Here is a 15808-nt window from a genome sequence, read left to right on the forward strand (position 1 = left end):
ATAGACACTGACATGTAAATATGTGTATGCAAATATTTGGAAAATTCCTAAACAAAACACTCCCCTGCATGTGCCCTTCTCTTCCTGGGAAGGGGATGAAAGCAACAGCATTTGACAGCTGTTAGACAAGTTGTTTAATGCATTCCTGAAAGTGTTTAATGAACACCTCACACAAACAAAATTTCCTCTAAACCTACTGCCTCAGCTACATATAAAACTGCATTGCTCTGGCTGCTGGGCAAGAGGGAAGGATGCCCAGGTCTTGTTGTTTTGCAAGGTTTACCTTAAACCATTAAGAAACCCCAAAAATACTCATGGAAAGGAAGAGAAAGATGACATACAGCAAAGTCAAGATCAAACAAGGCATCTAGGAAGATGCTAAGCTTCAACTTGCCAAATTTCTGACACATTATACCTCAGGGGTGAGATCAGACACTTTCTGAAGGAGATGGGTGTGACCAGGCCTTCACATGATGCTGAGGGATCTGTGGCCCATGGTAGCAACACCATTTATGGGATCCTGAAGGTTCTTACATTACTCAGCTCTTCCACAGATTAACCAAAATCCTTCCTACCAAACAGCATTTCTGAGTTGCCAATTTAGCAACTGCCTAACTCTGCAGACCCAGTACAGTTATCATAGTTTTGCTCCAGTACTGTTCCCCCTCATTTACCTACCGGAGTTCATGACAGTGTGTATAGATGATCTAACTTGACCATTCAGTGGCTCCTATTCCTACATGCCCTCCATTTCTTCCACACTTCCTATTTATGAGCAAGCACTAGAAAGTACTTCTGTGGAAAATTAAGGTTGGTGCTTTGAACTCTTTAATTGTAAAGATTCCCATTTTTCCTTTTTCTTACACATTCTACTTCACTCTTTCTCTTCTGCTCCTACAGTGATCCATCTGTTGTAGAGATCCCCCACAGTCAGAGCAAAATAGAAAAATCTCATGGGAGAGCAGGGGTTATGCACATTCATGTGCATGCAAGATCCTGAAGCCTTTCATCATGGCTAACCTAAGTTGCCTAAACAAACACCCAGCATGGTAGACGTAGCATTAAAAAACAGGGTAGAAGATGATTTTCACCACTTCCACTTCACATCCTTTCTTGACTTCCCTCATGCTGGGTCACATTTCAGAAATACTCTCCCACTGTTACTTCTGCCTCATGCCATTCCAGCCACCACAGCATCGATTTTCTCTGCTCACCGGGAGCACCTTGCTGACCAAGATCCATGACTCACAATCTGAACAGACTTACAGAAAAGGACAACACTGCCTTATCTGTCAAATACACCAACTCTGCAAATAAACTAGTTGGGGAGTTCATCTGATGGTCATATTCCAACCACGTTTGGCATTTCCCTCATTATTTAGATAAAAGCACTGTGAGCATACATATTTTCACAAAATCAACGCAGCATTATACTTGCGCATGTGCCTGGTTTCTCTGTGAGTACAAGACCAAGCAAATACAGATGGAAAACCCTCCTACAGGCTTGGCCCCCTCTAAAGCTGCATCCACAGCAAGTTCTCAGTTTAAAAAGTCAGCTTAAAAGACCTCACCTCTTAGAAAACAAGGCATCTTAGAATTTTTTCATGGTGCTGTGCTACACAAGTATCAAAAAGTATCAAATAATATTTTGCTTCTTTATGGATGCAAGACTGCATTCAGTCAACTAAGAGATCCAATAGTGAATTTCTGTTCATGCAATCTTGTCATTCACTATTTATATTAGGCAAATTTCACCATTTCTTAAACATAATTTGTTTTATTTCTTCCTGTTCTTTAGGACAGAAAGCATTTTGTGAAGTCATAGTAAGACAAATATACTTCACCAAAAAAATCCCAAGATATTTTAGGTCACAGAAAAATAGAAGTCTCTTTTTTTTTTTTTTTTAAACACAGTGAATTTCTAGAATTTTAAGTGCTTTTTTGGAAGGAACATAACCTTTTTCTCTAAATGCATTTTAGTTCAGTGAATAGAGAGGAATGCAGCTACCTCTAAAGACCTGTAGCAAGTCCAGTCAAATGCAGACTACTGATCTGTGAACTGAGGCAATAAATCACAGAATTCAGGCATTCTAGGACAACCACAGTCAACTTCAGAACAGACAGTACCTCGAACACTAAGCTCCTCCACCTACAAGAGATCCAGCCCTCATGGCCTTTAGATAGAGGGCACCAGCAGCAGTAACCACCTTCCAGCTAACACTTGCAGCTTGAGTTAAAACACAGAGAAGGAAAACCCTAAGTACTGGTATTAATTCAATCAGGGAACCCCATCTATCACATTTTAAAATAAGTATCCTAGGTAGAGGATTTCCTGGTTATCAGCATTTGCTACCTGCCCTCCCAAAGTGAAGGCACTGTAAAGTTAGAAATGCAAGTATCATTAAACAAAGTCTCATGTAAGACACAAGACTGTGGAAGAAAGAGGGAAATTCATGTGTATTGTCACAAGCAGTTACCTGGAAAAGGGCAGGACGATATACAGATACAGCTCCCTGAACTAGTGTCTATTTCACACCAGATCACCATGGGATAATCCTGACTCTCTAAACACCTGCTGGCCTCCTCTGTTTGAGGAGGATGGGTGGATGCTGGTCTAACACAGGAGAGCCTCTGCCTGAGCAAAAAGAGCAATTATCTGGAGAGGTAAATTCAGTCCCTTTCAGGTAGAGACCACAACCAGGATCTCTTGCTTTTTGGAGGCTTTCTGTTAAGTAAAAAAGCCAGTGGGGGCAGTAGCTCCAATTCATCTGAAGTTATGCAGACCAGGTCACACCCGACTTAAAATATTTACTCAGACAGATGAAGGATTACAGGTGTCCAAAATCCTGTATCTCAACAGGTGAGGTAGAGGTGAAGAGATTCTACAGACATTTCTAAGCCTGTGGTTTCACTAATTTATTATGCCAGGGATCTTCCACACTAATTAGGAGTTATCTAATGATTGCAAGTGCCAAACCTGGTTACCTGCAACATACTGTTATGAGTTTGTTACAGATTTAAGAGAAATTAATATAGCTAAGGCATAGTTTGATGCACTGAAAGCTACATCATTAAAATTAGTTATTATATTAAGCTTTCTTAGCTACCATACAGATTTTACTGGCCACATCTTGTGCAGCTTTGTTTCAAAGTCATCCCAATCTTCTGGCTCTGATCCCAGCAAGACATTTTAAGACTCACTACTTCTACAGACATAATCTGACACTGGAGATTCTTAGCCAAATAAACATGACTAGTATCAAAGATTTTGCTTGAGCAACATAGTGAGTGTAATGACAGAAACATGCAGAAGATAAAACATCACAAGACTGACACACAGCACAGTCAGCAGTCTGGCAATAGTTAAAAAAGTCTCTGTGCAGGCACTTAGCAGATGTAAGTTACTTCTGCCAGGATAAGCCTTAAGACTTCATCTTTATTGAAACTGGCTTTGCTGACATGTGCTTCAAAGCCATTGTGTGAATACTCTCCAAAAAAACTGGAAAGAACAAAGGGAAACATGGCATACAGGATGAAGCCTTATTTATCATCCACTTATGGAGCTCAGGCTGCATGAACAAAATACACAGTCATGATATATAAATGCATCTGTCTTATTTTCAGACTTAAAGATACCAGACTAAAAACGCTTTCCTTTCCCTTCTTCTCCATCATGCCTGCTTAATTCATGAGAATCAACTGCCTATAATGCAGAAGGACTTGAGTTTCACTTGAGAGTTAAAGAACAGAAGTCTTTTCCTTGCAGTGCAAGGAACAGAAAAACACTTGAGCCGTTCAGCTGATGATGTGCTTACAGTTCCACATATTAATATTTTGGATTTTAGCCCTTTTTATTTGCATACAAAGTTTTTCATGGCTGTTTTGTCATATGGCAAACCTGCTTTGGCAATGTTAATTAACAAGGAGCACAGTTAAATAAAAAGGAGCAATGTTAATTGCTCCTTTCCCTCAAATTGATGAAAAAAAGTTCCTTTAAAGAAAACAAAAAAAAAACCCAAAACAAAACCCAAACTATCAGAAATTCTATCTGGATTGTAAATTCTGTCCTGGTCATATATTTTATGTACAACATTGAAGTGATTAAAGAATATTCTGCAAGACACTGTGACTTACAGAATGGAAGACTGTGAGAAAAACAATCATGGGGTTGTTTTTTATTCTAAAGCTGGGCTTAAAAAGAGAGGACACCACACACCAATATCTGTAAAATCAGTATCATACAAACAAAAAAAAACAACTCAAAGAACTAGTTCTGACTAGCTTGGTAACGAGGCTTTAAGTATTGTGCTTGGAGATCTGGCCAGTGTGGTGCCAGATTTATGTGAAGCTGAACTGTCCGAAAATTGAGGTACAAGTTTTCCTCCATATGGAAAGAGCTGCTTTCAGCATTAACTGCTCAGAACTATAAGTACAGATAAGAAAACAGCAGGTGAAACATTTGTGTGTACCAGTAACACTGCTAAGGGTCATAGCTGTTTTATGCTGCCTTGAGGAGGTAATCAAGCATGAACAGGGATGAGCAATGGATTTACTCAGCAGGATTGATTACCATGCAGTAAAGGGGAGGTAAAGTGATGCTGAGCTATATAAATGAGAACCATTCTAAACATACTTTAATAATATAATTTTCTCCTAGATGCAAACAGAATTCTTTGAACTAGCACAGACTAATAAACAGCCCTGTGCACTGCTTGCTGCTTGTCTCCTCCTGACAGGATTCAGAGGCAGGGTGGAAAGGAAGAAGGAAGAGATCCAAAAGGTAGAGTTTGGTTATTTGCTCATATCCAAGGGTTTCATGTTGGGAGTCACAGATATCAGTGCTGCATCTAGTTTTATGAGATGCATTTTACAGAAGGTGAACAGTTGTAGTCCTTGAAAACATGATGCAGTGTCAATTTAAGGGAACTAGATTTTTGGATATAAAGTTCTGAAAGCATCAGAAGACCATGACATCTGCAGGAACCTGCTACAAAGAAGCAATTCATAAGGGTTTATTCTTGATGAAGAAATAATGATCATTTGGGGCTTATAATCGGATTCCTGGAAATATACACATATATATCTCAAAGTGCACATCACTGTCCCCAGTCAGCTTTACACTGCATAAACAAGTAACTTTTTCACAGAGGGTTGAACCTTTAATAAAGAGGGTAACGCTGTGCCTGAAACCTGTTCTTCAGCAGAACAGTGAAAACAATCAGCAAGGGTGCTGTGACAGTCCCCCATGCAGCCCCTTGACACAGGGGATCTGGGGCTCTCGCCCTGTCACTCTCAAGCACCACCACGCTGCCAGCACACAGGCATCTGTTTCAGCTTTCAGGTCCTCATGCACAAAATATGCTCTCCTGAGGGTAAAGCCCAAATAAACACCAACCCTCTTCAAATGAAAGTGTCAGAGGGTCTATATCCTGGGCATATGGATCTCAAAAACTTCTAGCAACTCCAGTCATTCGTGTGGCACCTTTACACTTAGAATAAATACCTCAAGGAAGAAATCTGATTCCTTCTCTTGGCATTCTTTCAAATACCTTAATTATTTGGCAATGTTGCTGCATAGATAATGATATATATAAAATAAAAGGCAACACTACTTATTTTTACCAGCCTTTGCTCTCAATTCTATCTGCCAGTGCCATAGGACTGTGAAATCCATTTGCTGCACTAGGTTGCCCATGAGATGGTCATCTGAAATGTGCAAAACTCACCACAGTCAACCATGTGCAGTTAATTTTTGTTAAACATGTGATAAACCACTGAAACAAATTACCTTCTTTATTTAGCAATATGCCTTGAGAACAGATTTTCTGATTTCAGGGGATAGTTCTGTCCATTATCCCATTAGATACACATTGCTAGAAGTACCCCGGGCATCCCATTGCCAAAGAAATTACTTAAGGCTCTATCAAAGGCTCTTCAAATAACATCAGGTCCTTCTGCTCTTGATTATTAAAGAATGGCCTCATAAAATATCATCCATTAGATCAGAGTACCAAAACAAAATGAAAAGCAAACAATAAGAAGTCCCACTTCCTATCAGCTTTTCACCAAAACTCATATTCCATATACCTGCCAACTTTTCTGAAACAGTTACACCACCCTGATTGTTTCCTCACAGCAAAAGTTTTCAGAATGATCTTTCACAACAAACCACATCAGAGCTGGCAGGGCATTCTAGTGCAAGAAGACACTGATAGCTATGCATTGGCAATATTCTGAAAAATTCAATGTTCTGGCTCCAGATGTTTCCTGCATCTAGTATGGAGGAATAATTACTTCTCTTCTTCTCCTCTGTTTATTTTCATCTAATAAATTTTGAAACACTGAAACATATACTAGAAATTTTGGCCTAACTCAAAATATTTTTAAAGGCTTGACTGAATACATGAGTTATATACAAAGCTGTTGCACATTAATATGATGCTCCATTCAGAGCTGTATGAATACTTATGCTAGATTGGACTATAACATCACACAGAATCAAAATCTGTTTCAGTATGATTTTATGTAGCCAGAATTTTTCAACAAGTAAAAATCAAGTATCAATTATGGTGAAATTTTCAGATTTGACCTCACATATAATAAATGCTGCTTTGTGACTTGATTCTTCCTTCTTCCAAAAACACTTCATTTTGTCTTAAAAAACAAAGCACTATAAAAGCACATTAAATTAAAGCAGGAAGTGTTGAGCAAATGTGTGAAACTACATAGCTGGTCAGTCTCTAAAAAAAACCCCAAAACACAATGTGGTAAGTGAAACAGTAATGTCAGAAGAAAATAGATCTTTACAGCATAAGGCTGCTGTTCCAAAAAGAAAATTGGATCTCAAAGCTTTTGTATACCTTAGGGAAATAGATATCTTGCAAGTTCAGTTCTGCTCAGCCCACTTGGTGTCTCCTAGAGATACATCTATATCTGCCAGCCAAGAGCATAAGCTTTATTCTTCCAAGAAAATATATTCATTTGATTTCACACATTGCTCTAGGCTCCAACATTAAAAGCAATGCCAGCATTCAAACACTCTTAGCTTATGCTTTTAGTCCTTAGCAGGTATAGAACACAAGAAACCAGCAGAAGAATTCTGCATTTCTCTTCCAATCCACTTATTTAATGTGTATTCGCTCAAACACCCATCCCACTGCAAGTTCACACCACCCTTCTAAGCCTTCTCTGAACTTGCAGAGCTGGAGTGACATGGCCTAAACAAACCCAGCAGCCAGCAGAACGTGCTGTCACTGCGAGTTGGGTCAGAGCTGGGATGGGAAATCCCTAAGGAGCCCATTTCAGTCACCCTTGGAAACTGCTCCTCTGAGATTTCTTACAGGGCTAGCTACACGTACACGTGCAGGCTAGATATCACCCTATTCTTCCAACTGAATTATTTATTATTTGTAGTTATTTTATGAGAAAAACTGCCTACAATGCAGGAGCAAACTGAAAATTCTATGCTAGCATATTACATGACCATGAAAGTGCTGTAGTGATTCAGGTGAGAACAACAGATGATCTCCTTCTGATCATACAGCAGGAAGTGCTTCCTCTAATTGCTAAAGTGGTTTCACAGCAGTGCTTAGCAAGCCAACTTCTCTGCCTTGTCCCAGAGTCATGAAAATAATAGTACCTACATAGGACAAAATCAGTTTCACTAAACCTGTGAATTTTCAGCCATTCATCTTCTTTCTCAATTTAGTGAAAAGAAACACAAAATGCTTCTATTGCTTGCTATTTAAGTGTTGACACCTTTGATTCACCTAGATCAGCTTAATCCCCATACTAGTAAATTTATTACTTGTTGGAAAAATCCATCTTGTTCTTTAATTCTAAGAAATGTTCAAGCAGTTCAGTGTACAAGAATCATGTTCAGACACAGCAAAAGAGGAAAATTACAACCTACTTAGGCTGAAAACCATAAAATCCTTTATTAATCTGATAATATGACAGACTAATCCATTGGTGTGGGTTCTTTCTTACCTCAATAATCCTGTCATGAATTTGCAGGCCTTCTGCTTTGTCTGCAGGTCCATTTTCCAAAATCTTTGACACATAAATTCCCTCAGCAGATTCCTCCTGATTGTTCTGTATCAGGCAACAGGGAAATTGCAAAAAGGGCCACATTAGTCCAAAAATTGAGATAGTAATAAAATCAGCAGCAATGAAAAATGTAAATCCATCTGAAATATGCAGCTCATTTTTTTAGCTCCTTGAATTAAGAATTAAGCTCCTTGAGATTTTTTTAACTTGCTTAACACAAAGTAGCTATTAATCAAAAGGACAGAATTAATGAACTATTCCAGCAATTTTTATAAGATTATCCATTTACTTCCGGTTATTTTAGTCTAAATGAGACACCGTGTGCAACAGTAATCTGATCCCAGCTGAAATACTTGGAGCAAACCTCAGACTTCACAGCAGCCAGTGACTAGCACATAAATGCACAGTGGAAGACACTCATAAAAATGGATGTACAAGTGTTTCTCTCAGAAGGAAAAGGGCCCCTGCAGTACTGCTGCTTGCAAACTGCCTTACTGCATTTGAAAATAAAGCTCCAAGGAACAAAGTGACATGAGATAGCTGGCACGTAACAGTGAGAGGATTTGGCTGGAACTGGTTAACCTCATAAATCCTATTCACATGGGAGATTGAGAACTTGCTCAACTATGAAATCCACACAGACGAGCTGTGGACAAAAAGAGAATCCATCTCCAGCTGATCTCTATGCAACACTAAGTACAACTCACATGAGACCAAATTTAAACCAGACAAATTATCTACCACAGCTGCAACAATATAACTGATGTTGTAGTGCATGTTGGAATTACTTTATTTCATCACACGATAATTAAAAGTATTTTAAAATAATTATTAATAAATAACTAATGTCAAGCAGACACTGCCTACTTACAGGGTTTTAAATGTTTATACAAATAATAACCTAGCTAGCAATAACTGAAGCAATCTTTTTCCAGCTGATTTATGCTTTGGATTGCAGTTTATATGGTGCTTATTTTCCTTCTGTGACTGGTGAATACCTGACCAATGGCACAGTTCATGTGTGCACAGGTCTAGATCCTATACACTCATGGGGAAAATGCTTTATAACCTTTTCTATTAAGGAAACTGTGAAGACACGTAAAACATACTTTACACAATGTGGCAACATTCCTATGGAGACTTGACCCAGGTAGATTTAAGGTCAATAAATATTTGTTCAGCAAAATATTAGTCAGACTATGTTTTCATAAATTCCTTTTTTCCCCCTTTTTCACAGAGACTCATACATGTCGGGGAAGAAGCAAAAGGGAAACACAGTAACAGTTCTAGCAATATTTTGAAATGATGATCAAATAGATTTCCACTGATTTCCCATCTAAGCAGTGAGAAACGAAACTCCGATAAAAGAAGCATAATGGCCATTAGTGAAAATACAAGAGGGACGTGGTTTGGTTTTAACCTGAGAAAACAAAAAGCTAGATTATAGCACCTTCACCCGCATAAAAAAAGTATTTCTTTCCATCAGAAATTTCATTGACTTTTTCAAAAGCAATCTATGACCTGTTTAAATAAAAGGGTACTTAAGTCTGGTTTTTGGTCCCCATCAGCTGCATGTGCTGGTACCCACCACTCCTGCCAGGAAAACAGCACAAGGCACACTGAGCTCCAGCCCTGTCAGCCAGCCCAGGGGCTGTGCAGCATCCGTGCCTGCAGCACACCTCCCTGCAGCCTGGCTTTGATGTGCCCTTCTCGGGGAAGCAGTCCCCCCAGCCAGACAGAGCTGGACTCATCAAAGCAGCCTTGCTCCCTCTGAATAATGAATCACCTCTCAGGAGCACACTCATGAGAGGCAGGCTCCTTTCTGACAAAATAAAAGATGATCCTATGATGAGCTGTTCCTTTCCTCTCCTCCTTCCTTCAGGTAGAAGGCAAACAGTGGGGATGCCTATTATGGGCTGAAAATAAACAGAGGCAACAGAAAGTATGTATGTGCATTACTCAACTCATCAAGAGTCACCTGCTTTCCAATGGAAAAAAGGTGCATTGCACTTGTAAAACACAATGTGATGGAGAACACACCCGCCAAGCAGATGACTAATACAGAGACATCACTATTCAGCTCTTCTGCTGCAAGAGCTAATGTTTCAAAGAGGAGCATTTTTCTCTGGACAGCCTGAATGTACAGAGAACCTTCATGAACTCTTTTTGTCTTGTGAATAACTCCACTCTTTAAGCTTTCCAGCACAACTTTGTGTTTTCACTATTTGAGTCAACTCAAGCATTTTTTCCTGTTCTCAGCTTCAGATGCATTGAGTCTCACTCTGATACCTGGGAAATGCCAACCAAAACCTATGGTAGTCACATTTGTCAAAACAAGAACAAAACACAAAGGAATTTCCAAACTGAACTTCAAAGACTCAAAATCCCCTGACACCCATCCCTACCTCACAATCTCACAAATTTGTCTCCAAATATGAGTGTTAATAGAAATTAATTTCCTTTTCTCCATTTGGCAGTGTTCTCAACACACAGTGGTACAGACCTTCATATATTTATCATTTACTCCTTAAAACTACAAAATATTAAGTCAGTTTGTGATACATATCACTGTTGCAGTATGCACTGTCAGCATCTAAGTCCTTTAAAGAAGCTCACTTGCCATCCCAGGAAAACTGAGCACATGTTCCCCTCTCCCTGCAGTTCTACAGATGCAAATTAGAGACATCCCAAGGCAATCCAAAATAAATATTGTGTGAATTTTGTTACTGCTGTACTCAAATATGAACATAATCGTGGCATGTGTGTTGTAACTTGCAGCCACCTGTTGTCTCATCCTTCCACTAGAAAAATCTAAGAAACTCTTGCTTTAGATTTACAGCCCCATCATCTGATAACTGCTGGTCTTGATATTTACCCAGAGGGAGCAGTAACTGCAGCACAGAGAGTGGACTGATGGGAACAGACTCTTTGGCACCACTAAATACAGCTCTAGAGCAGAAGATTGCCAAGCTAATACACAGGGTCCTACTCCCCTCCTCAACAACACTAGAAGGCTACAATTCTCCCCCTAACAAGAACCTGATCAGTACATAATTATTACCAACCCTTTTTAATCAACTATTAATTTTCCAGTTTAACAGGTTTCTTTACCCTTCATATGCAATGACAGTCCTGATTAATGCTTTTGGAAAGGTGAAGTAAAAAAAAAAAAAAAGCAAGCATATTCATGTGTACTAGCCTCCTAAGTGGAGGCTAGTGATCCTTATGCATATTCTATGGTTTGCAATGAACTTTCTAAACCTAGACTGATGAGATTAAGATTCAGCATTGGTGAAAATCGTTTCAGTTCATAAAGAAAAATTGAAAGCAGGCATGTGAGAACAGGACATGTGCCTAAACTATCTGAGCCACAGAAGCAAACTTTCTTCTCTCCTGTAAATGAAAAAATAAAAAAAGGCAAGCTGTTTCACAAAATTCCAAAGGCTTAATCCTGCAACAATGACTTTTACAAGTATTTCCATTGAACAGTTTGCATGAATACCTATTATTCACATGGGAACTGAGTGTAAACCAGCCTAAGTTTTTAAAGAAAAAACAATATGAATGCTCTTCCAAAAAATGAGAATAACACAATTCTCATGAGATAACATCCTCCAAACAATGACTCCAGGTATACCTGATGATAAACAGTACTTCTATCTGAAGAACAGATTCCATACCTACTGTCATCAAAAGTTACTCTTAATTAACAGTGTCACCTAGAGTTACTTTTTGCATTACCTGATTGGGTCGTCCTCCTATAATATTGAAGCCCAAAGTGTCATTTTCTCGGTGTAGCATGATCATCAGTGGTTTGCGCACTCCTCCCTAAGAAGCAAGAAATTAAACACTGATAAAGAACACAGTCTCAAGAAGAAGTTATTAAATGAAAACATTATTGCATGGAAGATTTTTAGCTGGAGAATATATTAAGATAAGGCTTGAAGGAAAACTAGGCTGGAAAGACTTGGCACTGGAAACAAAAAAACCAAAGGAAAAGTCATGATTCGCTGAAAAGTTAGCAGGTAACACCTGATTATCTCCAGTTATCTTCAGCTGAGCAGAAAAAAAGGACAGGTTTTGGGTGTGAGGAATGCTTGCCACCACTGAAAAAGTCAGAGCTCCAGATGTCTGGAAGTCTCTATAAATATAAAATGGCTATAAGTGTTAACACATTAAACATACAGATTAAAATAGACAAAATTCTAATTTTCAGACCCCAAACTCCCACCAGCACACATTTAAAGCAACTTTCAAAGAACACAGAGAAGCTGAAAAACAGCTCTTTATCCCAAACTTTTTCTCTCCACAAAGAATCCAAAACATCTGTTAAAATATAGGTTGTATTCTGAAAAAAGGCTTAAAATATAAAGCAGACACTGAGAAGCATAAACGGAGTAAAAGTTAAAAATGAGAATAGAAAAATCTTTTCCTTCAGCGCACCAGGTGAATAATTTAAAATTTTTTTTTAATTAAAAATTGGAGGCTTTAGCACAGCAAGTTACCTTATTTTACGCTGAAACACACATTTTATTAATTGTGTGAGGTGTTTTATGCCCGGACGGTAGATTTGAATTTAATTCCGTGATCGTTTCCCCCCCCGGCTCTGAGCGGCGATGCCCGGGCGGCAGCGCCCACAGCGCCCCCTCCCGGCGGCGCGGGGGAGCGGCGCTCCCGCTCGTGCCGCGCCTCGGCCAGCGACAGCGACAGCGCCAGGGCCAGCGACAGGGCCAGCTCCTGCTCCAGCGACAGGGCCAGCTCCTGCTCCAGCGCCAGCGACAGCTCTAGCGCCAGCTCCTGCTCCAGCGCCAGCTCCTCACCGACAGCGCCGGCACCTCCCCTCCCTTCTTCAGCCACCGCTTTTCCCCACACCCCACCGCAGCAGTCACTGCTGGCCCACTCCACATGACCTTATCTCCAAGAGATGAAGCACACCTCTCTAAACCTCACGGACTAGCTAACCAGAGGAACCTTGAAAAAAAAAAATTGCTCAAGTTTTCAGAGTTCCTCAATGCCACGAAGACCTGTGACCTGTATTCTGAGGCATTCTGGTGTCCTGTGAACAACATCCCGTTTCCCATTTTCCATGCAGCAGGCATATGCCCAGCACACTACATTGCTGCTTCGGGTGTGATTTTCACTGCTCAGACCTTTTCCACCTGGGATTTTGCGTCCCAAGAGCCCGCGTAGATTTAGGTAGAAAGAAGAACTCTTTGCATTAAAACACTTCTCACCACGGCTGCATTCAGCAATGTCTGAGCCTGCTAGTGAGCTCCCAGGCAGGAATCAAAAACCAACCAGTTCCATCACAGCAAGTGAAGCCAGCTCACCGCAACTCTTGCATGGTTTGTTTTGCCTAAGGAGCGTGTCAGTCTCTGGGCAATGCCCCCAGATCCGAGGGGAGAGCGCAGCACTGCTCCGGCCTCTGCTTATCATCGGCTGTAGCTGTCACACCGTTCTACCAAAGCTCTGCTGTCTTTTCGCCATCCTTTCCACAGTCGACAATAATTTTACACTCAAGTTTTTTAAGACAACTTCTCAGCTGCTCAAATAAAAGTTAAAAGCCAGCTCCACGCCCCTGAGCTGCCGCCAGTACCAGCTGGAGCAAAACCAGCAGCAAGAGCAGCTGGGTCCCTGGAGGCGGAGCGGTCTGATGTGGACACCCTGACCGGGGAGCCAGGACCCGTTTGCCAGCTGCCAGCCCAGCAGCGAAGCCATCTCCCCTCCGGCCCAGCAGGCGCTCGGTAGCAGCCTCTGCCAAGCACTGCTGGGCTCATCGCAGCACGGGGTTCCGGCTACCGAAGAGGGACAGGCAAGAAGCGTGTCCCCAGTGGAGGTGTTACAAAAATCAGTAAAAATAAAACTCTTCATCTGGCAACAGGGTCCAGGGTCCGGCGGCTATATCTCTCTGAAAGAGGAGGCGCACTGCCCGCAGGATCGGGCTGGGTCCCGAACTGCTGTGGAGGTGACTGCCGGCCCCGGGGGCACAGCCCGCCCCGTAGCTCACTCGGCCGGCGGTTCATCAGCCGGGCACGGGAAAGGGAAAAGCAAAAGCAGGCTGGAGGAGGGCACAGGCGGAGGGGCGCGGACCGGGGCGCGCTGCCCCGCCGATCCCTGCCGCCGCACTCACCTTGCCGGGCTGGCCGCCCGTCAGGTCCCGGGCGATGCTGCTGATGTGGCTCATGTACTGGCCGAACTTCGCCTGGTACCGCCGCGCCGTCAGCTGCACCTCGCTCTGCAGCGCCGACAGCTGCGCCAGCAGCGACTTCTCCCTCCTGCTCCAGCGCAGGGCCTCCCTCTTCAGCTCCTGCCCCGGCTCCGGGGCGCCGCCGCCCCGCAGCGCCCGCAGGCAGCGGTGCCCGCCCGCCCGCGGCTGCCCCGCCGCGCTGCCCGGCGAGCGGCCCGAGGGGTGCCCGGCCGGGGACTGCGGCTCTGCGGGGCCGGGCGGGCCGTAGCGGCACGCCGCCAGGTGCGCGGGCAGCTCCCGCAGCCGCACGGTGCGGCCGCAGCCCCGCGGGCTGTAGTCGCACTTGACCTCCAGCTCCTGGACGAGGCTGCGGAGGGGCAGGACGGGGCGCAGCTCGGCGGCCGCCAGCGGCCGGCAGCGCAGCGGGCAGCGGCGGCGCCGCGCCGCCCAGGGCAGCAGGCAGCCGGCGCAGAAGACGTGCCCGCACGGAGTGGACAGCGGCTCCTCCAGCACCCGCCCGCACAGCCCGCACTGCAGCTCCGCCGCCACCGGCCCCGCGAACCGCGACGGGTCGAAGCCCATGCTGCGGCCGGGCACCGCCACACTTGGGGCGCCGCGACCCCGGCCCGGCCCCGGCGCCGCTGGAGCCGCTCCCGGCGGGCGGCGGCGAGGGGCGGGCGGAGAGCGGGGCTGCGCCGGGAGAGGCGGGCGGCAGCGCCCAGACGGAGATCCCGGCGGCTCTCCCCACCCTCTCGCATCGGCTCCCTCTCCGCGGCGCTGCCGCCCCACGCCCAGCCCCGGCACCACCTCCGCCCTCCGGGGGCACCCTCGCTGCGCGGCGGGGCGAGGACCGAGGCGCGGGGACGCGGCGCCGCCCGGCCGAGCCCACCGCCCTCCCTGCACGGGCACTGTCCCGGCGGAGAGCTGTGTCCCCGGCGGGACACTCGGGGCTGGCGATGGCCGCGGACGGAGGCAGGGAGGGAGTTGAAAGGCTGCGGGACAGCGAATCGCTCAGGCTCTGACTGATGCACACTTGTGCTGGTAAATAACGCGCGCGTGTGAGCACGCCTGGTTCATGTCTCTCCAAAAGTCTTCCACTCTTTTCCTCCCGTTTTGGGATATCCGTCAGGGCACAGAATCCTGAAATCCCTAGTGCTAGCACTCTGTTGCCACACCATAAAGGAAATAAGGGTAAGAAAATTAGTTGTTGAACTCCTTCAAACTACAGCATATGTATGAACAGCACTTCTGTTTAAAGAAAAGCTAAAACACAGCAAAATCTGGAAAAGCGTAGTTAGGATCAATAGCTGCCTGGATTCTACCCCTTCATTGCTGCACAACCCACAACATACACTGAAACATGAAACCCCTAACACATTCCCCACATAACTTCACTATTGAAAACACAGGCCAGATTGCTGCCCCCAGCCCTGTGGAAAACCTCCCAGAGCAGAGAGGGATGGAGCTCTCTGAGGAGTTTCTTCAGTGGACTCCTTCATGTGTGGATCAGACACCATCCTTTTTGGAAAGGATGACAGGTTTGGTCTGTCCAGGCTCGATCCCAGGTTACTT

The 15808-nt window shown here is 43.8% G+C and overlaps 1 protein-coding gene across 2 annotated transcripts in view; it reads right to left on the bottom strand.

Annotated features, from left to right (window-relative positions):
* PDZRN4 (PDZ domain containing ring finger 4) overlaps window positions 1-14818 on the bottom strand; it is a 223708-nt gene extending 208890 nt beyond the window's left edge. Inside the window, exons 1-3 of one of the 2 annotated variants that reach the window (XM_058021886.1) lie at window positions 14180-14818; window positions 11791-11877; window positions 7990-8094 (exon numbers count right to left, since the gene is read on the bottom strand). In XM_058021886.1, coding sequence (XP_057877869.1) covers window positions 7990-8094; window positions 11791-11877; window positions 14180-14818 — 831 coding nt within the window. Of the gene's footprint in view, window positions 1-7989; window positions 8095-11790; window positions 11878-14175 lie in introns of both variants that reach the window. The other variant, XM_058021887.1, reaches the window with a different exon arrangement.
* Window positions 14819-15808: the final 990 nt, after the last annotated feature.

The sequence above is a fragment of the Melospiza georgiana genome, chromosome 4, assembly GCF_028018845.1.
Source record: "Melospiza georgiana isolate bMelGeo1 chromosome 4, bMelGeo1.pri, whole genome shotgun sequence".
In the NCBI taxonomy this organism is placed as follows: Eukaryota; Metazoa; Chordata; class Aves; order Passeriformes; family Passerellidae; genus Melospiza; species Melospiza georgiana.